The following is a 26,967-nucleotide window of genomic DNA, read 5'->3' on the forward strand; positions in this document are numbered from 1 at the left end:
AGATGATACAAAAGCTCAATATTGATGTTCAGAGTCCTTTCACTGTGAATTGTAGTGAATTTTTTAAGATGTCGATTTCACTATGCAGTGACTCGCTGTTCCCTCTCAGGAATTGATGCTACATCTTGTCTTTCATTTAAACTGGGTTAATATTTTTGACAAATATGAAAAAAGTACATTATTCTTCAGCTTGTTCGTCAGGTGAACAGACACCAGACAGGTGGCTGCACAGAAGCTGTCGTGTGTCAGGAAGCTATAGAAGAGATTAGTGAGCGTGTACTGTAAATGTCTCTAAAGCTTACATTCTGCTGTTTGCTTTTCAGTCGTTGCTTTGAAACAGTTTTAAGGTCGATAAAAAGGTCTTTTGTACAAATGAAATAGAAAAGATAGAAAAGGATGGAAGTAGATACATTTTTGTTGGCGTGTCTGTTTGTTGCACCGACACATCATATCTCAGCCGCCATCTGCATGTGAAGCAGCAACATCTGGTTGGTTTCAGATTTGAAAGGACTCTCCAGTTCATTGTCAGACATAGTGGATAGCAGGACTGTCTTGACAAAGCCTTTTTAAATACAGCCTATTGAGTGCACTTTAAAAAACATCAAAGGTAGCAGAATCACAATCCCATAAATGTGTCGCCTTAACAAATTAGTGCTAATGCATAATGGAAAAGTGAGAGAAGAGAGAGAAGAGAGGCAGGCCTTTTGTTTTCTGTCACAGAAGTGATAATAGAGGACCTCCTTAACACGAATGTCTTGTGCCACTGTCCTGTTGTAGGTATAGGACTAGGAATATATTATTTGTAATTCAACCCCTCTGATTAGCAAGGAGATGCTTAAAAATTCTATTTATCATTTATAATTATTGTGTGTTATAACTTTGTACACATTTTTGTCTTTTATTTTTTTGATCATTCATTGTTGTACTGTTTTTTTGGTTTTTTTTTTAGGGCAAATGTGAGATCAGATATATAGATGAAAATTCATGTGGACTATTCCAGCTATATTGATGAGATGTTGACTTTTTCCTGTGGTCAGGATGAGTGCAGGCTGCAGTTGGAGGCGCAGCGCATCAGTCTGACTCAGATCCACGCCGCCCAGCTGGAGCTGCTACAGGAAGAGACGGACACCCGCACCCGCTCTCTGGAGCTGAGGCTGCAGAATGTGAAAGATCATGGTGTGCGGGGTGAGCTGATGTGTAGCTGCTTGCTCTTGTGATGCGATGCTTTTGATTTATCATTCATGACGGATCAAATCAGGACAGGATTCTACTCAGCTGTCTGTATGTTGGTTCTGTGTTATGAGATGTTATGAATCATTTCAGTCTTTTGTTCACAGATGAGCCAAAAATCTCCAGATACCACAACATGTTACAAGCTGTGACAGAAGAATGTAGTGAGATCATCCAGGTGATTATTGGAGGCAAACCGTTGTAGCGTGTGAAGTTGTGTAACATCACCACAGATTGTAACCTTAGTTCTGGTCTATCTTCAGTCTTTTAGAAAGATGTTTGGTAAAGAGTTTTTGGAGAGCGATGATGTGGAGGCACAGTCGCTCCCTCCCACCATGGAAAGACCGGAAACTAGTGAAACCACCTCCACTGTACTGGCAGCCAGAGGTAATATTCTCTCAAAGATATAACAGTATAAAATCTGCATTTCAGATGATGCAACACATATTTCTGGTGAAGGTAGCACTGTGCACTGTGTGTATATCTATGTAGCCCCATATTTAATCATTCCAAAAAAATAAAAAACTCCCTTTCACAAGCTTCTGCTTCATTAAAATGTTTCCTGTAATTGTATTTGCTTCACTTATCCTAGAGCTCTACAGAGATCTTCGGGAGGTGAAGGAGAAGATTGAGCAGGAACATGAGCGACTGTCACATCTCCAGGCTCTGTTGAGAGTGGATGGCAACAAGGTCAGGAGAGAGAGTGTAGAATTTAGTGATGCGTGATTCGGGAGATGTTAAGAGATCCAGCTGACCCATGAAAATATGCAGTCACTGAGTCCAACCCACAAACAGCGAACTTGTACCTTTTATCATTGAGTGACAAGGAGTGACAGACAGGTAAAGACAACTGAACTGCAGCAAAGTGAGCTGTGAATGAATGATAATGTTGTTTTAGGCAGATAGCAAAGTCTATAATGTGCCATTGGACACAATAACCCACCTGTATCTCTCCCACAGCTAACTTTTTTGTTGCACCTTCTATGTAATGTCAGCCTCTTCTTTCTAACCAAAAAAAGAAATTTGGCTTCTAATCCACACAGAAGCTACAAATACCACATAGCCAATTATCACTGTGTAACACATGAATTCACCAAAACCACAATCGCAAATCAATGATGACGCTGCCGATAAGCTAATAGACCAGGCTGTAATTATCAGTGACAGAGCGTGGATGGGAAGGTGGAAGGTGGACCAGCCTAACCAATTGCACATGGTTGAGAAATCCTTTAACCTAAAGCCTATTGCATGCAAAGTTTCTGTAAGTTATTTATAACGCTACTTTGTCACTTTTTGACCTGAACTAGTCCCTCTGCGACCCGTGCATCACTGATAAACTCTGAGAAACAAAAAGGATTACAGTGCTAACAGAAACATGTCTCCTAGATGGTGGAACTGCAGATGGCTTTTGATGAACTGAAGTGCAGCAGCGAGAAGGAAATCTCTGAGCTGCGTGTGCAGGTTGCCAGCTTAAGCCAATCAGCAAGCAAAGGTAAAGAGTCAAACTTGGCTTCCCTTTGCTAAGCAAGACATAAAAGATTAAAGCTGACTGATGACTGTCAAGCCACATCTATAGAATTAATGGTTTGTCTAAAAAGATGCACTGCTTTCCCTTTTTAAACCTCGAAATAAAGAAAACAAACTTTTCTTCCACTCCTCCTTCTTGTGGCCATTTGCTACTGTGCAGATCCTGTTTTTCATTGAATTTTCATCTAATTTATTCATATCTTAAATGCTCTCCAGCAGAACATATTGAATTTGTCATTTTACCTCTTTGCTGGTCAGATCCGGTGGAGCAGACTGGTACACTGTCTACCTCCCTTTCTTTGGAGTTACAAAGGCTAAAGGCCCAGACTCAGGAGAAGCAGCTCCATCTGGAGGAGAGTCACAGACAAGAGATGGAGCATCTCCGAGCTCACTACCAGCAGCAGGCCACCGAGACAGAGGAGCGATATGCTACCGAACTCTTCGTGCTGCAGCAGCGACTGCAGGAGGTCACAGACTACAGGTGAAAACACAGGACACCAAATTTTAATATTTACACTTATGAAAAATGTTTTCAGATGTAGGTGGATGTATTTTTGCATCAAGCTCCTCTTCCCAGATGATTAAACGCTACATTTTCAAAGTTTAAATGTAGAGCACCTACAGTAAATGAAGACTGTGTTTGGTCTCCCAATTGAGTTTCAATAATAATTTAGTGGCTATCTTACGCCCGAAATTCAAACATTTAAGCACTGATGAATGTACTCCACAATTGCTCAATTTCGAAAGTAGTTAGAAGTGACAAAAATAGCTCGTCCAGCGTATCAATTGCTTGGATCTTGTCAATTAAAACAAATAATGGATGAATTATCTACAGACCATCATTAATGGCTTCATGCATCCTGCTCTTAGTAAAGTGGCAGATATGGGCTCTTAAGACAGCTCCTCTGCAGATCACGTGAAAGGTACCTGACCCAGTTCATTTGACAGCAAAGCCTTGACTGATGAAATATTCACCAGGTTGCTTAAAGCATTATTGATGCCTTTTGTTAGCCCACTAACCTACAATATTAAAGGCATTCCAGATGGCTCCCTGAGTGTGGTGATGGCTGGGAAACCAGCAGAATGAGACCGTGTGAACAATAGAACGTTCCGAATGTTGAGATGAAGGTTTCAGGTCCACAATGAGAATATAGTATAATATGTTAATACTACTGTTAAACTTGAGATACTGCAGTCCTCCAGGGCTCTCAAACAGCAAAAATATCCACCAGGATACATCAGCCTGGTCAAAATTACGTAATCCTGCTGACGGACAACATTGTGCATACTTTTTACTAGTGACCCAAATGTGCTGGTCAGTGGTGAGACATTGAACCACTGAATTGTGAAATGAAACCAGATAACCAAAGTTTGATGTGTACTTTTAAGTCAGGAGTTGTCATTTTCTTCACACCAAGTATTACCTTTCAGTTTCAATATAATACAACATTGTTACGGTATCATATCCGTATATTATAAGAATTTTGTATGTTACCCATTTAAATCACACTATGTAAATTAACCAGGATCGTTGCTCTTCATTAGTGACAGAACTATGTGTAATTGTAGTTGTATTCTTAAAACAGCACATTTTTAATTCATGTTTTGATTAGAAAGTATGCGTGATAATGTCCCTCATATTAGAGCTCAGTATATTGTTGGAGGCAAACTGGAGCACATTTATGGTTAATTTTGTCAGAAATAATAAGCTGCCTTATGGGCACTTTTTAAACCCTTAACATTCAATTTGAGTTGTGAAATGGTTATAATACATTTTTTGCCCACACATGAGAGTTAATATTGGTTTGTAGTTCATAACTTTAAAAAAAAAAAAAAATCTTTTTTTGTTTTTGTTTTTTTTTGTTGTGACCAGAGTTCCAGAGTCCAGCTCAGAGAGCAAAATGGAGCCCAGAGAGGAACTAAAGGTTTGGTTGCTACGTTTTGCACTCATCTAAATCTTCCATGTCACATCATTACATCTTACTATGAGCTGAAACGTGTACACGCATTAAGACGGTGTGACAGTGCTGGTGGATGGGAGGGAGGCAGTAGTAGCCTTGAGGCTCTATGTGCCCTAAATCCCCTCCTTTGCTCCAGAAGCAGTAGTCTGAACTGTCCTATATCGAACGATTAAAAGGGTTGGAAGTTATGTAATCCAACTATATTGCGTGTTACTCTTTAACTGAACGGACGTACTCTCGTCTTGGCGGCTGCATGAAAGGAGGATTCTGTCTTGCGTGAATGAACTGCTCTCCGTTTGCGCCGTCCCTCACTCAAGTCACTCCAGCGTTCATTCTTTCTTAGTTTGTAACTCTCGCTCACCCAAACCTCAAAACTCCCACAGCTCGGGTTTGCTCGTGGCTCTTACATCCTCATGCAGGGATCAGCGAGGAGATTGGCAGAAGAACGGGAGGACCAAGAGGGGAAATAAAGTAAAAAAAAAAAAATGGGGATGATACACTTTAATATGTTTTGCGTTTGGATTGGAAATGTTGAGCAGCTGATCGACGGTGGGATAGACAAGTCAGGGATTCATCACAAGATAGAGGGGTAGTGTGTTCGGAGAAAATGTAGCTGTAAAGTAATTTCAAGACATCGCTTTATCGACCCGGAGGGGTGTCTGGAACAGAATGTGTACTTATTAGTGGTCAAAGGCAGGGTTTTTTCCTCAAGTATAATGGACCTGTTTATTTCAGAAATATCTTTCTAATTTTGATTTACTAACAAACTACTGTTGCTATGCTTCACATTACTTTTCAAATCCTAGCTAGTAGCTTCTGTGCCGAACTGTCTAATCTGTGCTCTTCTCTCTGAGCAGGACTTCGGTGAGGAGGAATTATCAGAGGGAGGTGTGGGGCTGCGGTGGCCTTCGAGGTCTGCTGGCTTGACAGCGCAGCTGCAAGCGCTGAGGAAAGCACTCTACCACAAGTATGTCCAAGAAGTAGCTGCTCTCAAGGAACAGCACAGAAGCGAGTTGAGGAGACTGAGAGAAGAAAGCGAGCAGGAGAGGAGAGGAGATAAAGCGCATAACCTCAACGGTATCGACGGAGCTGGAAGCTCCTTTGAAGGCTCCAGCATTTCCAGGCAGGTTTACCTGGAAGAGAAGAGACACTGGCAGAAAGTGGAGGAGGAAGTCGCTAAGGTGGATGATCTTTTATTTTCTATGTTTATACAGCTCTTGTGTCTAGTTTAAAAGTTAGATAGATGAACTTATCCATCTCTGTAAACACAAAAAACACAAGGAGATCCACAAACTTATTCCCTAAGTTTACTACAAAATTGCTCATAACATTGGATGAGCACTCTTACATCCCGTGAAGCATTTTATATTTGAATTAATATTTTCTGACAGGCCATAGTTCAGATGTCAGTGGAGTTTGCACAACAGACAGAACTGGCTCGACTCAACAAGCGTGCCTGCCAGACAAGTGCCTCCATGCAGACCTTGTCAGATGAGGAGGATGTGGATGAGAGGGAGAGTGAGGAGCAGACCCCCAGAGCTTCTCCCACATCGAGTGCCTGGCTGGAGGTGGTGGAGGAGAGGGAGCAACTGAAAAGGGAGCTGGAGGAGAAGAAGGTAGAGATCCAAAAATTAAAGGAGGAGCTGCAAAAATCAGGACCCGAGCAGGTTGGTGTTGCTAGCTGAGCTGTCGTGTTGTGCTCTGTCCGTTATTGCTGGGTCATTAGTTCTCATATGTCGCAATGCAGTTGTTGCATTGATTCGATTAAAAGTGTAATACTGTAATGTTCTAAATGCTTGAACCAAAATGAGTTTTTACCTCCAATATGCTTCAGAAACTGGTTTGTGTCACTGTTATTTAGCCTATGAAATTAAAATCCAACTGAAACTTTATCTGGTTTTTACGTTAAAAAAATCTTTACATGTGACACTGATTCAAAAGTATCATAGAAGCAAAGCATAAAGCAAGATCCACAGCTCTCTTGAAACACACATTCCTCAGCGTGCTTTTATTTTCACACTTTGAGTAATTTGACTGGAGCTTATCACCAACTCTTATAACATGGAGTGCAAAAAAAAAAGTGTCTCTCACAGAGGTTTTAATTTGTGTATTTTTATTGATTGGCGTCTCTGAAATAGGTCTGTTTGTTTGATTTGTCGTCCGTCTACTTTTCAAGCTCTGCTTTCTTCATTTGGATGTTTTTTCAAGCTCTCCTCGAGCCTTGAGGAGCTAATCCCTGGGACTGCCAGGCTTTCACGAACCATTTCTTGCATGATTAGGTTTTAACTGTGTCATAGCAGCGGCTGTCAGGTTCAGTGTTCTTTGTGAGATGAATTGCTCCAACACACTTTTAGGTGGTCCTACGGTAATGATGATGTAGTTTAAAAAAAAAAAAAAAAAACGGCCTTAGCTTCAGATCAGGTGTGAAGAAATGTCTTTGTTTACAACTTGATGATGTAGTTGATAAAAAAAAAGAAAAAAATCCAGACATGTAGCTTTAGTTTTTAAAGTTTACTAGATCTGAAAGATTTGGATCAATCCAAGTTCCAAAGTTAAAACTCAAACAAATGAGTTTTGGTGTCTCCAATTTACATTAAATTTGTTTTAATAATCAGCAGATTTCATATGAGTACTCTGTGTATTTTTATACAGTTAAATGCTTTTCATATTCCTATGATGAAGCCATAAATAAATATGTATTTATATATTGCTCTTTGGAACCATGTCAGTAGACTCAGGCATTGTATCAATTCATTGTTGGTCATTATTATATCACAGATATAGATTCAAATAAGAGATTACTAAAAACGCTTAAAGGTCTAAGGCAGGCTTGTGTTTGTTATTATTCTGCTCCGCTGCACAAACAGTTCTGTATGTTTTCTGTCCCTCAAGGGAACTATGAAGCAGTATTTCTCGCATCATCAGCTCTCATCAGCCTGGTGTTGGTATTGCACAGTAAAGCAGACTTTCTGCTGTTTCCCCAGGAGGTGGAGCTATAGCCCCTCTGGTTCTCTGTGCCTCAGGTGCACCTGTTGCCATAGCAGCACAAAGATAGTAGTGTTTCTCTCAGCTCCGAGGGAGTTTGAAGTGTGTCTCTGTTTTGTGTGTGTGTCTGTGCACTGGTGTAAGGGCAGCTTGTGTTTGCGCGCCTTGCTGTGGCTGATTTGAATTCTTTTTCACTGAACAGTCACACACACACACCACTGTCGTCTGCTGCTGTTCATTTATCCAACTGAAACTTGACAATGACAGGACTGCTGTCTGTGTTCTCATTACTGCCTGTCCAGGCCTTAAAGAAGAAGGAAGGCAGTCAGGATAAAGTTGAGGAAGAGCAAGACTCAGGAAGGCCAAGGATAAAGAAGACTGGTAAATGCAGACTGTCATCAAAGGACGATGGCGAGCCCTTTGAGGAGGACAATGAAAGGTAGTGACAGAAACCTCATTCTCACGGTCCATCCCATTATGTCATACTGTCAGTTTAACACATCGCTGTTGTGGTCCGTGCGTAACGAAAAATTCTTAATCCATAAGAACTGAGTTAGTTTGTGGTAGTTCTGAACATCATTTAGAAGAAGCTTGATGTTAATTTGCAGTTTAAACCAAACTAGACTCAATTTTCAGGGGTTGATATGTATCATTGTCAAAGGCTGAAAATGTAAGAAATTCTTATTTGTTAATCTCTGAATCCCAAACAGGTTCTGGGTGTTGTTTTTTTCTCCTTTTACAGTTGTACTTATAGTTGGTTCATGTTTTGTACTGCAGTTTAAAGGCCTGCACCTCAGTGAAAACAAAACAAATACAGCTGAAAGTTTGGAGAGCTCAACAGTTGTAGTGGTTATGATGCTGTAAACCATTAAAGATAATAGAATTTCTTTGATCATTCTTTTAAAAAAAAAAACAACAACAACAAAGTATAAAATCAATGTACATTTTTTTTCCATTCCACACATTGTTACCAGTTCTGGAAAAATACTCTAAGAGCTGTGTGCTTTCAATCATATACAGGTTCCACTTAATTTTCACGGAATTTTCATCTGAGTTATCTACGTTGGTTAATCATGGCTTCCAAGTGGCACTAACAAGGGGAGAGTTCTTAAGATTTTTTTTTAACAGGTTGCCATTAGTGCCAGATTTTGAGCAACACACAAGTAATGTAATTTGATGAAATTTCAAATGTTTTAAGCTTAGATTTTGTTGTTTTTCTTGAGGTATGTGGTTGTTGCACATGATTTCTTAGTGCAGAGGGTCAATGTCTGTGTTAATTTTGAATATTCTGTTGCTTTCCAGAAACCTCTTGCAAAGGGCCAACGAGAAGCTCAGTCAGGCTCTGGCAGATGTTCTGAAGACTACGGCAGCAGCGGAGGAAACCATGGGTCTCCACATGAAGAGTCTCCGTGAAGCTTCCAGTGGAGGGCAGCAGGCCACACCTCCAGACTCACTTGCTACAGGCAAGTACATGTCTGTCTGTCTCAATCGGGCAACAGATTCAAAACTCATTCACCTAAAACGTCTTGAGCATTTTTCTGTTGTGAGCTGTAGATTCAAGCTCCTGTAAAAGTCTTTGATAAGAACAGGAAACAGACTCCCAAAATATCCAGGAGTAATTGTATGTCACATAGAAAATAATGCAGCTCACAAACTTGACAAACCTTGCTGGGCAATTGACGTAACTGCGTATGATGTGAGATAAACCTCCCCTGTTTCAAGTCTTCAATCTGTTTTTGAGATTTGAACTTCAGATATTTCACGAGTCCATGGATCACATTTCATTCATGCCACAGCAAGATTGTTGTTAGCAACTAAACTAACCTCCTCCGTGCTCGGACAGCAAATCTGTGTCCCTGTCACCAAAGTTTGTTGTTAAGTTTCAACACTGGAGATACGCACACAGTTGTAACCAAAGCTACCATTGAAATCAAATTCCATCCCCTCACACAAAAATAATCATGTTGACATTTAGTCCTCTAATTCTAATGTGTAGTAGTAGGTTATTATATCTGCATGTTTTGCCTATGTGAACGCTGATGAGGAAAAAAAAATTCAAATTTTAACAAACTGATCCATTATAATTTGGTGAATTGAATCACACAAACTATAGCTGCTTATGTAAATTATGGTTTATATGCTTATGAGTTGGGCTTCAGACTCTTAATTTTTCTCCTTTTTTTAAAAAAAAAAAGTGTAAATACAGGAAATTCATGTTAGGAAATTCAGTGATGCCCCAGCTTCATTCTGGCTCAGACGGTTACATCCAAAACTGCTTTTCCAACAGTGCTGCTGTGGATTCAGTGCAGAATCTCCCCTCTAAACTGGTTTGTCACACATTGTCTTACAGTTGAATCTGTAATGATTTGAGGAAACAACATCTATTACATAAATCTGTCCTGCACCTTCTTTTGCTATTTTCTCTCGAGTATATGAACACGAGTTTACACGTTAAATAATGAAAGCTAATTTTGTCATGTGAGGTTGCTTTAGGGCATAGGACAGTGTAATTATCTGATGATGTATGCACCTTGTATCATGATCATGGTTTTGGCACTGCTTTGATCCCTGTTCTGCTGTGAATACAAACCACATGGTGATAATTCTTCTTTATTTGACGTGATTGAAAAGGCCTCTAAGTTTACCCATCTGAAGTTACTACATTTCAGACTAGGAACATCTGAGTGAACATAAAACAAACATCAGGTTTATGGTTGTCGTATATTTCTACTCTTCATGTGGTCACAACAGGTTACTCCGCTGAAAGCTGTCACGTCAGTGAGACCGGCACCGACGATGCGAGTGTGTGGTCCAAGGAGATGGACACAGATGAGGGCCTGGAGGTATCCCAGCAACTGATGGACATCCTGCTTCAGGGGGCAGGCACACAGCTGGAGAACGAGGAGTGTCTGATGGGCATCAGCAGTAGACTCCAGACGGCTTTGGAGAAGATGCTGATGGCTATCACAGACAGCAGCATCCAGGTACATACCAAACACTGCTGGAGTCTGAACACATACAACCCTTTCTGGTGGCTAAGAGGCCCTATTAACCTGATATATGCGTACAAAACTAGTTTATGGATCAAACATTCGCCTATGCGTCATTGCTGAATGGCTGTAAACTGCAACTGGAATGGCTAGTGGAGGAAAACAACCCTGAAGAAGTTTTAAGTTTTAATTTAATATATGCTAAACTGCTCAACTGATCAGAGATAAAACTGAGGATTTAGGATAATTTAATCAGGGGATGAGTCAGCAAGACCACATTTCATTTTGTAGTCAAAAACTTTGAAGACTCAATACACAGCCCAAGTTTAGTCCTTTCAAACAGTGAAACAAAGCGGATTGAGGTTTCAAAGATGTTCTGCATGACCAATCCTGTTTGTCATCGCCAAAAAGAAACCAATAAACAGAAAGATCTAGCGACACATTGAGATGCTGTCAAAACATTTAAATAGCTACACTCAACACTGTTAACCCCCTCTGTGGGCTTCTGTTGCTATAATGGAGATGAGACTGCAGAATGTGGCCGGCAACAAAGTTGGTCTGTCTAGAATTTCCTCACAAAAGAGCTGCCTCATTCCCAGCGGTTGCCTATAGATACGAGCCGTATTTACATGCAGCTTTTGTCTCCCAGCCAGCCTATCGTAGCCTAGTTGGATAGAAGTCCGCCTCCCCGTAGGCAGTCCATGTGCTGTGTCAGAGGAGTGAGTCTAACTAGGCCATTGAGTGTGTTACCGTGACCGAGTGCACAGCTCTTCCTCCCGTTGGCTGAAATTCATGTGTTATTCACGCTGAGATGGATTTTATCTTGTCGTTCTAAAAATAGCATAAGAGAAATTTCAAGCCAAGCGTCAGAGTTGTTCTAGTGTGCTGGTTGGATATTGAATCTGTTCATTTTTTTAAGCTAAATTCACCACATTTAGGAAATAACATCTATTCTTGAACAGTTGATAATCTAACCTATTGACTTTGTCAGTCATCATGACAATTGCTACATACCCTTAACTCCGCTCCACTTAAATAAGTTACTGTATATATATTTATACCAACAAAAATGCTGGAGTATTGATAATTCCAGCTAGAAAAAAATATATAAAAATGTGCAGATTTTCATATTTTTGGAAAACAAAAAAATAAAGTATCATGTCAATGACAAACTGAGATGTTCATTTTAAAGCACCTCCCAAATAATTCATAAATTAATCAAATAGTAATGGAAATCATCGGTCACTGCAGAACCACGACAGTTTGATGAGCATGTTACATCAATACAATGTACATCAAGTACACACAGTTATCAGCACAATAAACATGAAATCAACAAACCCTCTAATGGTTTGCTCCCTGCTGCTATTGATCGAGTATCAGTCAGCCGTGCTGGTTCATCATGTCCCCTGTGAAGCAGCGCTGTGAGCGGTGATTGATGGAACAAACCAGTCAGGAATGTTAATCACTTTCTTAAACTCCTGCTGTAAATTATTTGCTCCGGGGGAATGTGTTCGTTCACTCGCTTCCTATTATCTGCAGGTGATTTGCCACAGTGAGACGTGGAAGTCATGTGTAGGATGACGCAGTGGGTGGGACAAAGAGGCAGCTTGTCAGAATGCTTTAATTGTTTTGGGGTTTTATATTCTAGAGGCTATGTAAGGAGGTAATCCGGTTTGACAACTTTTTCGTGGGAAGGGTGTGTGTTGTCTGTGGAGTATTTGTGTGGATGGCAGTCAGAGAGGGAGTGTGTTTGAGCTGGTTGCAAATCTACCTGGCTGTAAGGGTTGAAGCCACACCTCCCACCCTCCCTCCTACTTTTCCAGAACAGTTTCCCTCTGTGTCGATCAATGTAGGAAGTTAAATGAATCCTCTTCTCTTGAGTGGTGAGAATGGTCCTGGATTTTATTTTATTTTTTCTAAAGCAAGGGGGTGGACTAATTGTATGACTAGCATGCCGGAGGTAAGTAGACCTCGTCTGACAGGAGAGAGATCCAGTCACAGTGAGCGATGATGGTATGAGCAAGAGGAGCATGCGTGGAGACGGAGTGACGGTGATCCTAGGAGGAAATTAAAAGAGAAGCGTGAGCAACTTTAGATCTGACCGCTGTCATTTCACCCTCTGCTGGCTGTCGCTTGGACTAAACAATTAAAAAGGAGGCCCTGGGAGGCTTCCCTGGAGGTTGTTGTTGCTACGGCGATATAGTATTGTTAATGAATCTCCAGAGAGTGGGGGAGAGAGAGAGAGAGAGAGAGAGAGAGAGAGAGAGCAAGCCGGAGCAGATGCAGGGATGTGAACCATACCGAGAGGCATGATATGGTTACGGAGAGAGCGTTGGAGATCTTTAAAGAGGACACTGCGAGGAGAAATGCCTGCTTTTGGCTTGATAAACCTCCTACACTCATGCTCAGGAATGCCCTGTGAGCAGATGAATATAAATATGACTTCCCCCTGCTGCCAAGGATGACACGCTTTGGTAGGACTTTTCCTCTTTTCTGCCATAAACATTCTCACCATTGCTGGATCATGTTCTTTCTGTTCACCTGAAGCTTGTTCTACCTCAACCAGCCAGCATATGATTGAGATGACGTGAATGTTGCAGTGTCCAAATGTTGTTTACTCCTCTTGCGTGCGAGGTAAACGCATAGAGACTGTTGCCTGGAGCGATTCACAACGTTGATCTCTTCATTCCCCAGTGGACTTATTTCCTCTTTGCGGTTGCATGGCAAGCTCAAATTAGCCTGACACATCGTGGCAAACTTTTTTTGATGAGTCCAGAAAATAAGCTTCAACACAACAAAACACAGTTGGAAAAATCTACCCCCTCGTTGTCATCCATCAATCCTTTACTATGGATTCCTACCGCTCTTACTGGAACTCAAAAGCACAGAGCTTCACGTGGGTGGAAGGGGAGGACCAGGATGTGTACGAGGTGGAATCTCGTGTACCACTTCCTCGACCTTTTCCTCTCTGTAGCACCTTGAACGAGAAAAATGCCGTGGTGGTGCAGACCCAGATCTCGCATGTCAGTCACAGAGAAAATGGTCACCTTCTTAAAGTCATCTCTAAAATCTCCCTGCCCACGCCTCCCTATACAGTAAGTGTACACCTGATACATTATACGAAGAGAATGTGTTTGTAGATTTTCATCAGACTAGAGATTAGGAGGAGAACATCGGCTACTGATTAATATTTTATAGGAACATTTAGTCCTTGCATGCTCATGTGATGAAAGTTAAATGTCATTCCATATAAGCACACTGCAGCAATTCTGAGCTGTATTTTAAAACAGCGGGTCAAATATTTATGACTTCCATGTGGCAGGATCACCACTTCCTGGTTTTCATACTGTTACAAGGCAACCTTTGCTCAGAGAGTCATGAAAATCTTTGGAAGTTCATTGTGAAGTAACCGAGTGTGCACTGGGTTTATTGCGTTTATTTGATGGCTCCTTCGTGAGGAAAATCTGCTTCAGATGGCCCTAATTTAACTGTGTTATACCGTCACACAACCACATTTGGCCTTTAAATAATGTACAGTTTACTTTTTGTGTTTTGTCTCTTCAGGCTGTTACATATTATATCATCCATGATAAGAATTTTTAATATCGTCTGTATCGAGCCACTCTCGATATGTTTGCACTGTTTAAATATATCCTGCGAGTACTGGCATTTGGATGGAACACAACCCAACTAAAAGTACATATGTGACAATTCTTTTTACAATTGGGCTGTTTAATATGGCTGAAGATGATATTAAGGTGTAAATGAGAATATTCAGCACTTACATCATTGCAGAAGAATCACTGCTCAAATATAACTGAGCCTCAAAATGTTGTTTCAAACGTGTTGTTTTTTTTTATCTACAAATGATAAATGACCAATACATTTCAGCAACAGCAGTTTAATGTTCCCATCAACACTTCATCTGGTCATGAAAAAGCTACAAAAAACAGTGGAATTTTAAAGTATTGATTTTCAGGACTGGAGAGGTTTTGGAAAAGTGAGGAAAGTCAGAAGGTTTTTAAAAAAAAGTTGTTGAAATTTGCTTCAGACATGCTCGTTCGTATATTGGATTACATGTGGTTCAGATCAAACTGACCAAGAAAACCTAGATTGGCTCATCTTAATTCACATAGCTTGTGGTTACCTCAGTTGAAAATCTTGTGGTTAATTTATTAATTTTCACTATTCTATTTTCATGTTGACACAAGGGTTTCAGATTATCTGTGGTCATGAAAATTTGCCTCAAAGGCATGGAAAAGCCATTTCAGTTATTTGCAACAAAATGCATGAACCCTGATCTTAATGTCCATATGCAGCACATTTCTGTCATTTTGATGTACTTTTTAAAGTTGGAATTATTGGTAAACTTTTTTTTTCCAAAAGTCAAGATTTTTGTCAACCATGATTTCTCATCATAACAGACAACTTTTTTAATAACTTGTGGCCCAAAGATGAAAAGGGAATGACAGGGTGGGAGATGTATCCTGACTTTTACTACCTTATATAGGTCAAGCCCCTGGAACACTGCATCTTTAATGCGTCTTAATGCATCTGCAATTTGTAATGCAGCATTTGTGATGAAAACTCAAACATCTCCAGCTCATCGACCTCAATAGTCGCTATATAGTAGTTTGTGAAGGTTCAGGGGTTATCGGTTGATCTTCATGTAGAAAATCATAGTAAACTGAGAAATAAAATGCGAAGTAGAGTTTTCTTTCCAAAACCTTCTGCTTCTGTGTTGTTTCTCCTCTTAGCTTGAACATGCCCGGATGACCCAGACGGAGCTGATGCGGGAGTCCTTCCACCACAACCAGGAGATGAACGAGCTGCTGCAGAAGCAGGAGGAGCTGCAGGAGAGGGTGGCCGAGGAGGCCCGCGCACGTGAGCAGCTGGCTCTGGAACTCCATCGTGCTGAGGGTAAGAATTTCTGCTGAGGTCGGTGTGGCATGAGAAAAATTTGTCTTGCTTATCTGTTTCTTATCGCCTATCTGAACATGAAATGAAGACATTTCTCTGACGTGTATAGTCATTTTAATTATATGATTTTATTTTCAAACAAATATAATAGCATCAACTTATGGCAAAAAAACACCCCCAAAAACAAAAACTGTGCCATTCACTGTTTCTCAGAGAACCCAAATTACAGATCTGATGATGCATGTGTGTGTATGTTTGAGTGTCTGAATGCTTCGGAAAACAGAGAGCAGATCACAAGACAGCATAAGGAATTAGAGTGTAAATGCATGTGTGCGGGGGAAGGAGGTGTTACGGGGAGTGACGAGATCAGCTGTTCGAAAGGGAGAGTAAAGGAGTTGAGACATATGTGGTGAGAAATTGACAAATGGTTACATGTCTGTCTGATTGTGTTTGTGTCAACGGAAGCAGGAGGGTTTTCTATGTAGATGTTTACATTCGGAGATGATGGTATTTGTTTGAGGTTTTAAGGAAAATAAATCTTGTTGTCAGTGGAATGGCAGCAAGTTAATTTATGAGTCGGAAGCAGTGACAGATCTTGTTGCGGAGCAGCAAAACTACCGTCCCATCCGTGTCAGGGACAGCTGGTCCACCAGGGTCAACTGTTGCAACCTCATCTCACTCCCCAAACCCAGTCGACTGGGCTTCTTATTCAGTTTACCAAGTGTAGAGAGCAGCAGCCTTTTTGGACACATTGAATAATGGTAAGTTTGTGGCAGTTCCCTTTTTCTAGTGTCTTTAATTTTAGTAGTATCCTGTTATGATATATGTTTTTGCAATGCGATCAAGTTACAGGATAAAAGCCACCATTTGTTATGGTTTTTTTTTTTAAGCAGACCCTCAAATACGGGCCCCATGTGGCAAAATATTTGAATTGCTAACTAGAAAGCACTCGGAGCATGCATACCTCCACCATGAAGGTTCTGGATAAATGATATGAACATAAAATCTGTTGATAAATTTACTTCTCTGCTGTGAATCAAAGTACATGGGCTCCACAAATTGCATGGAAAAATTCTCATTTTATTTCCGAGATGTTCACCATTAAACCAAAGCGTTCTTCCTCCAAGCCTTTCACATGGGCTCAAGGGATTTGATTGAAATTATGGATTTGATTTGTCTTTAAAATATCAAATAAACAACAGTCTTCACAATTCAGGAACTAGATCTTGAGCCAGATTACCGCTAAAAGTCCTTTAATTTCAATTTATTTCACTTCAACAAAGACATAAACCAATCACCAGACGTGCCGCTGATTACCGGCTCTCGGGCAGTAATAACTGAAACAGCTCACATTAAGGGTCTGAGGCTGCTGTACCTAAGTGAAACAAGTTCACACCATCATCTGGTATGCAGTTCTATTAATTGTGAGGGAGTGTTTGCGATCTCTTCACTGTGTCTTGTCTTGTTCAAATGAGGTGAAAGAGAAGTGATTCTCCTGCTATTGTTGCAGATAAAAGTGTTGGGTGTGGCTTTTTCAAACTGGTTTAGCCTTATAGACAGGCTCAGTCTGGAAAAAAAGATCCTCTCCAGTGATCAGTAGGATTAAATCCTTTAGAACAGTGTTTCACAAAAGGGGGAACACACAGCCTGAGGGGTACGTTAGAGTACCGCGGGGGTTATGCAATAATTTTTAAAGATGTTCATTAAAGAATATCACTTTTGAATGAATAATTTCGCTTGAACATGTTCGTTTAAATGGTGTGATAAACCACGTTTTTTATGAAACATTTCTATCTTCAATGCTGTAAACTGCCGTAAAGTGTGAGGCCTTTTTCTCTGAAAGTATCAAAACAAAGTAAACAGAAGGACTGTGGCTGGATGAAAAGAGTCTGATGATTGCTGTTGCCTCCCTGACTGAGCTGGGAATGGCAAACAGCCTCAATGAAGCAGAAAACCAAGTTTCTCACTAACTTGCCTGTGAAAAAGACTCAGTTCAATGCAGCTACAATGTACAAAAACACTGCTATGTGTTTAAAAATTGAAATACAGAGTTTAATTTTTTGTTGTTTTTAATTAGACACTGGTGGCAGAGCTCTATTTTACTGCTATAAACTTTCCTTTGATTAATTTTTTGTGAGGTGTTGAGTGAACAGGATGGGAAATCAGCTTTTTAGATTATTATGTTTGGTCCCAGGAAGGAAAAAGACTAATGGCTAAAAGGTTTTATGTTTGTACTGTGTAATAATAGGGGTCGTAGGTTGTGAAGGGAACAATCTGCGAGTGCTTTTTTTTGTTTTGTGTGCAATGATGTACATGAGATGTTGTGTATCCTGGAGAGGTCCCTCCTTAGGCAAACACAACATGCAGCTTTGGATCCTGTTCAGGAGTCTATAGAGAAATGACCTGCTATCAAAATCAGCAGGGTGACATTTACCTTCTGTCTCTCTGAATCAATATGAGCTGCAAACAGGCAGTACCAAGTCACCAAATGTATTTATTCTCTATAATGTCTGTCTTTGCCAGTTAGGGTTTCAAAGTTGCACTCTGAGTTAATAAATAAGCAGATCCAGTCCCGTCTGTTAGTGTGTACATTCTTCTTCTTCTTGGTGTATCTGGCCCATAATGCTTGCTGACCTGTGACAGAACGGTACAGTAGTTCTAAAGCGTTTCATTGTACTTCATGCCAAGCAAAATGGGTCAGACAGGCTCTCTGCATTTGTATGCATGTTTGTGTTTGCTTTTGTGTTGTTGGTAACCTTGGGTTCTGTCTCCCACTAGTGAGTGCTCATTCATCTGTATGATTGCCTTTTATCTGTGTAAACTAATTTCTCTGAATTCATCATCTAATGATTCTCAGAACGGTAGCGAAGATTACATCAAATTTGCCGTGTGTTGGATTGCATGTATCCATTTTAACCATGTTGTGACCATCCTCCTCTCATCCACATCCAGGTCTGATTGATGGCTACACAGGTGAAAGAGCTGCACTTGAGGAACAGTTGCGTCAGAAGGAAGAGCTTCAACTAACTCTCGAGCAGGAGCTGCAGGTGAGAGATGATGAATAATAATTACCTCTGTTATGAAATGCCACATGACTTGACTACCCAAAGGCAGAGTTTTTGAAATTGGCTCTGGCACAGTAGAATAGGCTCTGCCCGACAGAACTTGTAGTTGGCTGGAATATCACTAATGAAATAAAAGAGTGCTGCGTACATGGGAGCCATAATAGAGGCCATAAATTATATATGAGATTTAGTGTGGGATGAATGTATTTTGAAAATATTTTCCACTGCAAGTTGACCTCAAATAAGGAAGGAGTGGCTGCACTTTTTTAAAGTAACTGAGTGCAGAGATTCACTTTAGCTTTCGAATCTGTTGACAACTTATAAACCCCGTCAACACTTTGTGTATAAATGTGAAATGTGCAGGTTACAGGTAGCCGGTTGCACGAGTTGGAGCAGGAGAGGCTTCAGATGCAGGAGGAGCGCGAGCTGCTCTCACGACAACAAGACGCCATGAGGGAGAATGCCGGGCCACGCGAGCTTTGTATGTATCCCAGAATTCCCTTAAACCAGACTCAAAAGAGATATGGGCTGTGTCCAAAACTCCATGCTAGCATGGTACATTATGTGTCCAAAACTGAAGAATGAAGTAGTAGTGACGGAAGTGCCCGCTTAATGGGGAAATGTTACAGCGTTCAAGCACTGGACACTTCACTTTACATATCCCACAATGCAATGCAGTAGTAATGGTAGTAGCATAACAGGGAATGACAGAAAGTGCTGAATGCTTCTCTGGCAAAAATGTGACTAACAGTTCATTTTAGGTGAAAGTATGAGGTTTTGTGTTTCTAGCCGGCAGGAACAGTGAGGAAGTGATGTGGTTACTGCACACTGAGCTGTGTGTCTGAAAAGATATATGTTGTTTATTCACATGAAAATGTGTTGTGGAAGTACTCCCATTTGTTATGTTGTGCATTTTCAGCAGTGAAAGAGACTTGATATATAATTTAATTCACCTTTTTCTATACAGTGAGGTCTGTTCAAAGGTGGTCAGTCCTAATCCTGGTCCCCACTGGAGAAAAAAAAGAAAAAAGAAATAGCAATTATGAAGAATATTAACTTCTGCTCTGACTGAGAGTTTAGGATCAGGTTTTAAGAGATTGTGTGTTTAGTATGGTTGTAATAAAAGCAGGTCAGAAGTTGCTCTGCTAAAATAAACAGAACATGTCCTTTGAATTATAACCGTACAATGTGATTGGATGTCAAATATTAACCTTGTCCATGTCAGTGACATGCGGTACAGTAGCTTTTATTATTGTTTTACCTCCTCTATCAAAGTGTGTACTACACACATTCTACTGTTCTGATGGTGTTCTGTGGTTACCTTTGCACCTTTACTGGTAAAGGGCAATAGCTCCTGATTTAAAGGTCCATTGGCCTCATATTGGCCTGATGAAGATGATAAAATTTTAAATCATTGTCAGTGACAGGATTAGAGATGTAGGCTCCCAAAGTCAACAAAAAGTTAGTTTTACAATACTTTTATTTGGCCGGAGCAACAAAACTTAGGCAGCTCTTATCTCTAACTTATCTACCTTTCCTGAAACACTTGCTACGCATTTGTGCAATAAGTCACACATTTACAGGAATTCACCAAGAAGTGATCTGGAAACATGACGCTGCTAATCTTGCACTGCAACCCCTTTTACTATCAGAAAGGTATCCCTGAGTACACTCTGAATCAAAAGGTGAGTTTTCTGTGTTTCAGGGTATAACTCTACAGGGGTGACTCCAGAAATGTCTTCCTTCATAGCGTTTCCTTCTCGGGCCTCTGATGACAAAGCTTTAACTTTCTACTGTGAAACCAACAGAAAAGCTCTGCACCCTTCTCTGACTTTTTTTTTTTTCTCTTAAGAGTTTATGACGAAAACAAGCGCATGTTAAATTTCCTGTGCTTTCTTATCCTCCTGTAGGCCTAGTTGAAGCTGCAATGGTTGCAGCACCTGAAGCAGGTGTGTCCACTTTGAGCATGGCTCACTCATATCTATGTCCTTCACTTGTCTAGCCGAGTGGCTCTAACCCTAATCCAGCAACTCACCAGCACAGCTTTGAGCTTGCTTGCTATGGGCTCACAAACTCACTCAGTTCTAGCACTAACCTTTGCTTCAGCTTTTCATTTGGATTGATTTTTGTCCTGGTTTGTCATTTTTTTAACGTCTTTGATTCAGTGTTGGCCCTCATTCTAGCATGAAGAAATGAAAGTAATCTTAAAACATTTATATGTAGTCATTATTTCCTGATTGTCAATCATCTTTGCTCTGATTTAAGGCATCTTGTTTTCATAGTAGTTTCATATTCTAGCTAAGGAAGTGTGGTGATTGGCTGTTCAGGAATTCCCTCTCCCCTGCCTGTAAATGCTTATTGGGCATGGATACTGCAATGTCTGGACTGTTCACGTCTTTGATCTGTCATTCGCACTCTCACACCTTGTTACTTTTGCACTAATCCTGTGGGGTTTGATCCTGGGGGAACCGGTGGGGGTTGTTCCCTGGTGGTAGCAGACAGGCACCGAGGCATCATGGGATCATGATCAGGAATGGGGTTTTAATGTTGGAAAGCTGAAGGAGATGTTGAGGAGCAGAGAAGAGTCTGAGGTTTGTCATTTACTCAGTGACTAGAGTTGTTTGGTGACATCGTAAAATATTTATGAGCAGAAATATGATCGGTGTTTAGTATTTTAGCCCTGCAGAATAGTTAAATTTAACAACATGATAAAATCTGACTAAAATCTCATCTCAAAGCTGACAATGCACAGACTCTTCACTAGCTCTGTTTCAGCATCCTGAGCGATCAGTCAAATCTGATTGATCTGAATACATATTGAACCTACAATTTTCAGTTGAATCAGTCAGTTAAATTCTCCTATGGCTGTTTTCTCTAGACCTGCTTGAGGAAACAGAGAAGCTGATGAAAGAGAAAGTGGAGGTCCAGCGTCAAGCAGAGAAGGAGAACGCCGACCTCCTGAAGCAGATCAAGCTCCTGGAGGCTGAGCTGGAGGAGCAGGTCAACCGGGTGATTGAACTAGAGCAAGCTCAGAGGATGGAGAGCGGAGACCTCCTGCAGCAGATTCAGGCTCTTGAGAAACAGCTGGAGAAGAACAGGAAGTTCCTTGACGTAAGAGCACAAGATACGCTCAGTTGATGTGTTGACTTCCTGTAACGGTCATTGTGGAAGCCCTTCTGTGCTGTTGATCCGTACTAGCTTTTTCTGTCCGAGTATTTTGTCCATCCCATTTAAATGAAGAAGGGTATTTAAAAAAAAACATGCAAACTCCTTTTTGAATTATTGAATATTATATAATATTATATAATATCCAGAACTGACTCATTTCCAAGGTTAGCAGCAAAAGAATATAGAATATATAGCAACAGAAATAAAGGTAGCGTTAGCAGTATGAAAACTATTGAAAAGTTCATCACCATTTGTATCCTACTAGATATGTAGTGAGTGTTTCGTGTAACTGAATATGTCTGCATCATCTGTTTACATTTGACAAACCATAAACTTTTATTTTAAACTTGACTTATTTAAATGTCAGTGAATAAAAACCCACTCTGACGTCCAGGTAGATAACTCTAATGATTAATTTAGTTAAGGTAATGAAATCAGCCAAAATGCATCTTAGAGCGAGAGTTAAATTATTTTTAATCACGTTTGAGTGTGTATGTTGCTCATGGTTTATCAAATTACCTTTCCATCATCATAATGAGGCCACTTGGCCTGCATATGGTTTTTAATTGTTGTTGGTTGTGTTCTGGTTGTATTGGTTAGACACAAATATGAAATGAGCAGACAAGGCTCTAATATAATTTGCGCAACTCCTTATTAACCCTCTTTGCTTCAGTCCTTCTGTATTCTGTAGTTTTTCTCTCTGGTCTAACATTTGAATATATTTATCCTTTCATGGCACAAAATGTCCAAAAGTCTCGGTTTTTCTGGGTTGTTTTAATCATTTCCTCCTTGATTTTAATTTTTTTTTAGACAATATGGTGGATTTACATTAGCAAAGTTTCTTTAAATTTAAGGTTTGATAAAGAAGTAAAAGACAAAACAAGGACAGAAAAGACGACAAAAACGACCCAACATGTTATTTGTCATCTTAACAGGTGCTCTGACTTAATGAAGCCTGTCCTTTGCAGCTCGTAAGATGCATAGAGGTTTTATTGAAATGTCTCTGTTTAATTATATCTTGTGTTGAATTTCCATTCTGGTGTCCAGGAACAAGCTGTGGATCGAGAACATGAGCGGGATTTCTTCCAGCAGGAGATCCAGAAACTGGAGCAGCAGCTGAAGAATCCACAGAAGACTCAGACGGGCTCTGAGAAAAGAAACACCGAGGTAACTGCAGAAAGCTGTTGTTAGCTCGAGCAGAAGACTCCAGATGTAATAGAGATGCTTATTTCTGCTCTGGCTGCACACACCAATCTCTGTGTCACACAACACAACAATAGCAGTGATACGATTGCCTGTGCTTACTTTAAAATGACACCAAAGTTATTGTTGAAGTGAAAGTGGGATTAATGCTATTCGTGTTGCAAGATTTCTAATAGTGTGTTCATATAACGCTCCATCAAGGGCGGGTTAGATGGTAAATACAGTCGATGACTCAGGGAAACTTGTAGGTGAATTTCAGCCAAACTTTGTAAAGGTAACAATGGTGCTGGTTTTCACAATAGCAGGTGTAAAAAGACGATGACAGTGATAAAAAGTTAAGAGTGATCTGATTCAGGAATACGGGCAAATCATCAAGTTGCAAAGTTTTGAATGTGAGAGGCTTTTAACATTGAGGAAAAGGAGAAGATCAGCACTGGATGACATCTGAGAAATTCAACTATAGATACGTAAAGTAAAATCATTATCTCCCTTTATTCCAAATGTCCTCAATGTAAGGTTGTGTTTATTTTTTTTTTTTTTTGACAAATGCATTTTTCGTGACTCCCCCACCGAACAATCTAACTTTCATTACAAAGCTTGGTATTCATGTCAACAAGTCCTAACTGATCAGAGAAGTTATCAATGGAAGAAAATGCTCAGTTGTTAATTTATGGAGTATCCTCAGGCTATGCCAGCTCTCTTGAAGTCTGCTCTCAGAGAAACATTCTCCTTATTCCTGGAGACTCCTGCCAGATTCTTTATTGCTAAGTATTTTTTCTTCCTTTGCTTCCTCCATGGCTGACCTTCCTCCTTTTGCCTTCAAACTCTCCTTCCTCTGTTCCTCTTTGCCTCTGCCTTTTCTCTCCCTGGCTATTGCAGGTGGACGGAGTAACCTTAAAGGTATTGCTTCTAGCTACATGTAGACTTAACTCTCCCCCAGAGAGCTTGTAGTGCATTCTAGTGACTTGCCCAGTCCTGTAGCAAATGATGCCTGCCTACCTCTCTCATCCTGAACCCCCCAATGTATGTGTCCTTGTTTGAGAACCACTCAACTTTAGGACACTATTGTCCTCTTTCACTGATCCACCTCCAGCCTCCACTGTCCCCAGGATTGTGTAAACAGACAATTGGGGCAAGCTCACTGAGGACTTAGCAATTGAATGAATTTAAATGAAATTAGGTGCCCTGCTTGCTTTGATATTAACAAGTCCCCCACATGACAGCTTCTCTGTTTGTTACTCTGATGTCATCTTCAAATGTCAGTGAGAAATTTTGGTTGTTATAAACTTGTGTCTGTCCAGGTAAAAGGAAAAATAAGCTTATCTCCAGCTACGAGTGCAACGACTGCAAAGAACTGGAGAGAAAACCCACTGTACATTTGTATAATGGAGCTGTCAATTAATCATGAGCAACACTGATGTTAAAGCTTAAACAGATAGAAATCAGACGTTCTCCGCTCAAGCACTCTCATAATTTAACGTTCCATCCTCTGCCCGAGTGAAGGATTGACTTCAATCTGCCGCACTACAATATCCGCCTCTCTTCTTTGTTTTAAATAAAGTAACACTTTATTTCCTGATAAAGTTTTTCCAAACAAAAGTCAGTCTCTTATGGAGGACTGTGTTGTCATTTTCTTGACGGAGCAAGCAGAGGAGCATTTTACCAGCGCTAGCTAGCTAAACAATCCTCTCTTGATGACTCCCCCTCCTCCTCCTCCTCCTCCTCCTCCTCCTCGTCCCCGTCATTGATCTGCTGCTGCTCTCTCACAGGTGGATCAGTTACCTGCCAGCTGTCTTTCTGGTTAATGTGCTGCTATGTGGTTTGTCACCCTGAATGAAATCTCTCTCTCCCCCTCTGTCCCCTGCACATCTTCTCACTCCTGGCCCCCTCCTTTCTCAGGTGGATCAGCTGACCTCCTTGCTAGCGGTACATGTACCAGCTACATTGTAGTGAGAGTGAATCTCATTAAACGACCCTCCTTTTCTTCTCCTTCCTCTCCTCTCTCTCTTTCTCTCTCACCACCAGGTGGACCAGCTGACCTCCCAGCTGAAGGAGAAGGCGGATTGGTGCAGTGAGCTGCTGCTCAGCACAGAGCAGCTGCGTCGTGAGCTGGGAGAACGTGACGAAGAGATTGACAAGCTGGAGAGCCGCATCCGTGAGCTGGAGCAGGCCCTGCTGGCCAGCGCTGATTCCCTTGAGAAGGTCAGAGAGGGGTGGAGGGAGAGCGGGGTGTGAATGATGTGCTGGAGAGACAAAAAAGCAGGGTTGAGCATGGCAGAGGGTGTGTGTGTGTGTGAGAGAGAGAGAGCGCGTGGAGAGGAGGATTGGGAGGAGGGATGGGAGGCACAGAGACTGAGAACAATGTGTGGGTGCGTCTCCTTCAGTGGCGCCAGCAGTAATGACAGTGAGCTGGTGCTAGCAACTGTCAAGATTGCCCCCCAGTGTTCATGGAGGTGGTGAGCAGTAGAGGATCTGCTTCTCTGTACCCCTCAGCCGATAGAATTGGCCATGTGGCTGCAAGTGTTTTCTTTCATGCCTTTCTGGATGTTTTGGCAATAAATGACAGTGGTTGCAGAAACAGTGGTTTTATACCTGTGTGTTGTTGTGTGTCCAAGGGTGAACAAAAGAAGCAGCATGTGTCTGTCAGCGAGGCGAGAAACCCCACGCTGGAGACGCAGTTACAGACAGAACGAGAAGCTTTGGAACGGAAGGAGAAGGAGGTATGTTCCTGCTCAATTTGTGCAGCAATCTTTGTTATTTTTAGCCCGTGATGCTTCCATGGCCAGCAGTTTACTTTTGCACATTCATGGAGCTGACTTTTGCTGATTCTTTTAAAAAGCTCATAAACAAAAGAGGTAGATTCATTTTTGCAAAGTAAGAGAAACTATTATTTAAAATGGATATACAGGATTGCATGCAATCATCAAAGAAGCAGCTTCTTGACTAACACCAAGAAAACAGGTATTAAAGCAAGTTCAGGTTCTGCAATTCAGTTCAGTTGCAAGAACGGTTGAGCTTTTTATGCTTATGTGTAAAACAGAGAAAATCTGATAGTTTTTTTTAATGTTCATTTTAATCATATGTACTTGTTGCCTCAGATCTGCAACCTGGAGGAGCAGCTGGAGCAATTCAGAGAAGAGCTGGAAAACAAGAGCGAGGAGGTGCAGCAGCTTCACATGCAGCTGGAGATCCAGAGGAAGGAGATCAGCAGTCAGCAGCTATACCTAGAAACAAGGGAGAGCATGCTTCAGGTAGCAAACCCTCCGCCTGCAAACGCATGTTTATTGTGTCTTTACACTGAATTTTGAAGCAGTCGCCAGCTCTGCTGAGAGTCACAGCACCTGTGGGTGATTTATCAGCCACAATCTCTCACTTACTGTTATATATACTTTTGTATTTGCAAACCACTCCCCTCAAAACAACTGGCTTACTGGTGATCTGTTGATCAATGTGAAATGTTTGACAATTCTAGATAAGCGTGTAACATTAAAAACAGCTTCCAAGAGTTGCAAACAAATGTATGTGCACACAAACTGCAAAACACTTTTTTTTTTTTTTTTCCAAATAAGCAATTTGTTTTATATTGCAGTTTTAGTTTCTACATTTTTGCAGACATATATCTCATGTGAATTTTCCCTGCCAGTGGGCTCTGGACTTGGCTTGTTTATTAATAGCCATCACATTATAATCTCTGACTTTTGAAGGTGATGGAGGAGAAGGACAGGGAAATAGCAGTTCTTAATGAACAGATCACTAAGGTCCAACACATGGAAACTGCCTCTGATAACAAGGTAACACAATATGCGTATGCGAAATAGAATCAAAAAGTCTATTTCGAATACGCATAGATCCGTGGTTGTGTATCAGTGTGTGCTCTCTGATTTCTGGTTTGCTCTCATTTTTTTGTTGGTTCCA

The 26,967-nt window shown here is 40.9% G+C and overlaps 1 protein-coding gene across 5 annotated transcripts in view; it reads left to right on the top strand.

The window, feature by feature from the left end:
* Window positions 1-26,967, top strand: part of akap9 (A kinase (PRKA) anchor protein 9) — a 54,560-nt gene that overhangs the window by 16,381 nt on the left and 11,212 nt on the right. For 3 of the 5 annotated variants that reach the window (XM_086194382.1, XM_086194385.1, XM_086194383.1), the window contains 22 exons: window positions 1,038-1,185; window positions 1,338-1,408; window positions 1,494-1,617; window positions 1,823-1,920; window positions 2,617-2,722; window positions 3,016-3,238; window positions 4,631-4,682; window positions 5,576-5,899; window positions 6,110-6,385; window positions 8,006-8,142; window positions 9,006-9,166; window positions 10,455-10,687; window positions 15,454-15,616; window positions 18,569-18,663; window positions 19,045-19,162; window positions 20,592-20,630; window positions 21,560-21,792; window positions 22,897-23,016; window positions 25,078-25,254; window positions 25,668-25,772; window positions 26,151-26,303; window positions 26,757-26,843. In XM_086194382.1, the coding sequence (XP_086050508.1) occupies window positions 1,038-1,185; window positions 1,338-1,408; window positions 1,494-1,617; window positions 1,823-1,920; window positions 2,617-2,722; window positions 3,016-3,238; window positions 4,631-4,682; window positions 5,576-5,899; window positions 6,110-6,385; window positions 8,006-8,142; window positions 9,006-9,166; window positions 10,455-10,687; window positions 15,454-15,616; window positions 18,569-18,663; window positions 19,045-19,162; window positions 20,592-20,630; window positions 21,560-21,792; window positions 22,897-23,016; window positions 25,078-25,254; window positions 25,668-25,772; window positions 26,151-26,303; window positions 26,757-26,843 (3,243 nt within the window). The remainder of the gene's footprint in view (window positions 1-1,037; window positions 1,186-1,337; window positions 1,409-1,493; window positions 1,618-1,822; window positions 1,921-2,616; window positions 2,723-3,015; window positions 3,239-4,630; window positions 4,683-5,575; window positions 5,900-6,109; window positions 6,386-8,005; window positions 8,143-9,005; window positions 9,167-10,454; window positions 10,688-15,453; window positions 15,617-18,568; window positions 18,664-19,044; window positions 19,163-20,591; window positions 20,631-21,559; window positions 21,793-22,896; window positions 23,017-25,077; window positions 25,255-25,667; window positions 25,773-26,150; window positions 26,304-26,756; window positions 26,844-26,967) is intronic. The other 2 variants (XM_086194386.1, XM_086194384.1) reach the window with 2 other exon arrangements.

Source organism: Aulostomus chinensis, chromosome 22 (assembly GCF_037954235.1).
Source record: "Aulostomus chinensis isolate RoL2024-O1b breed Wild chromosome 22, RoL_Achi_v1.0, whole genome shotgun sequence".
Lineage (NCBI taxonomy): Eukaryota > Metazoa > Chordata > Actinopteri > Syngnathiformes > Aulostomidae > Aulostomus > Aulostomus chinensis.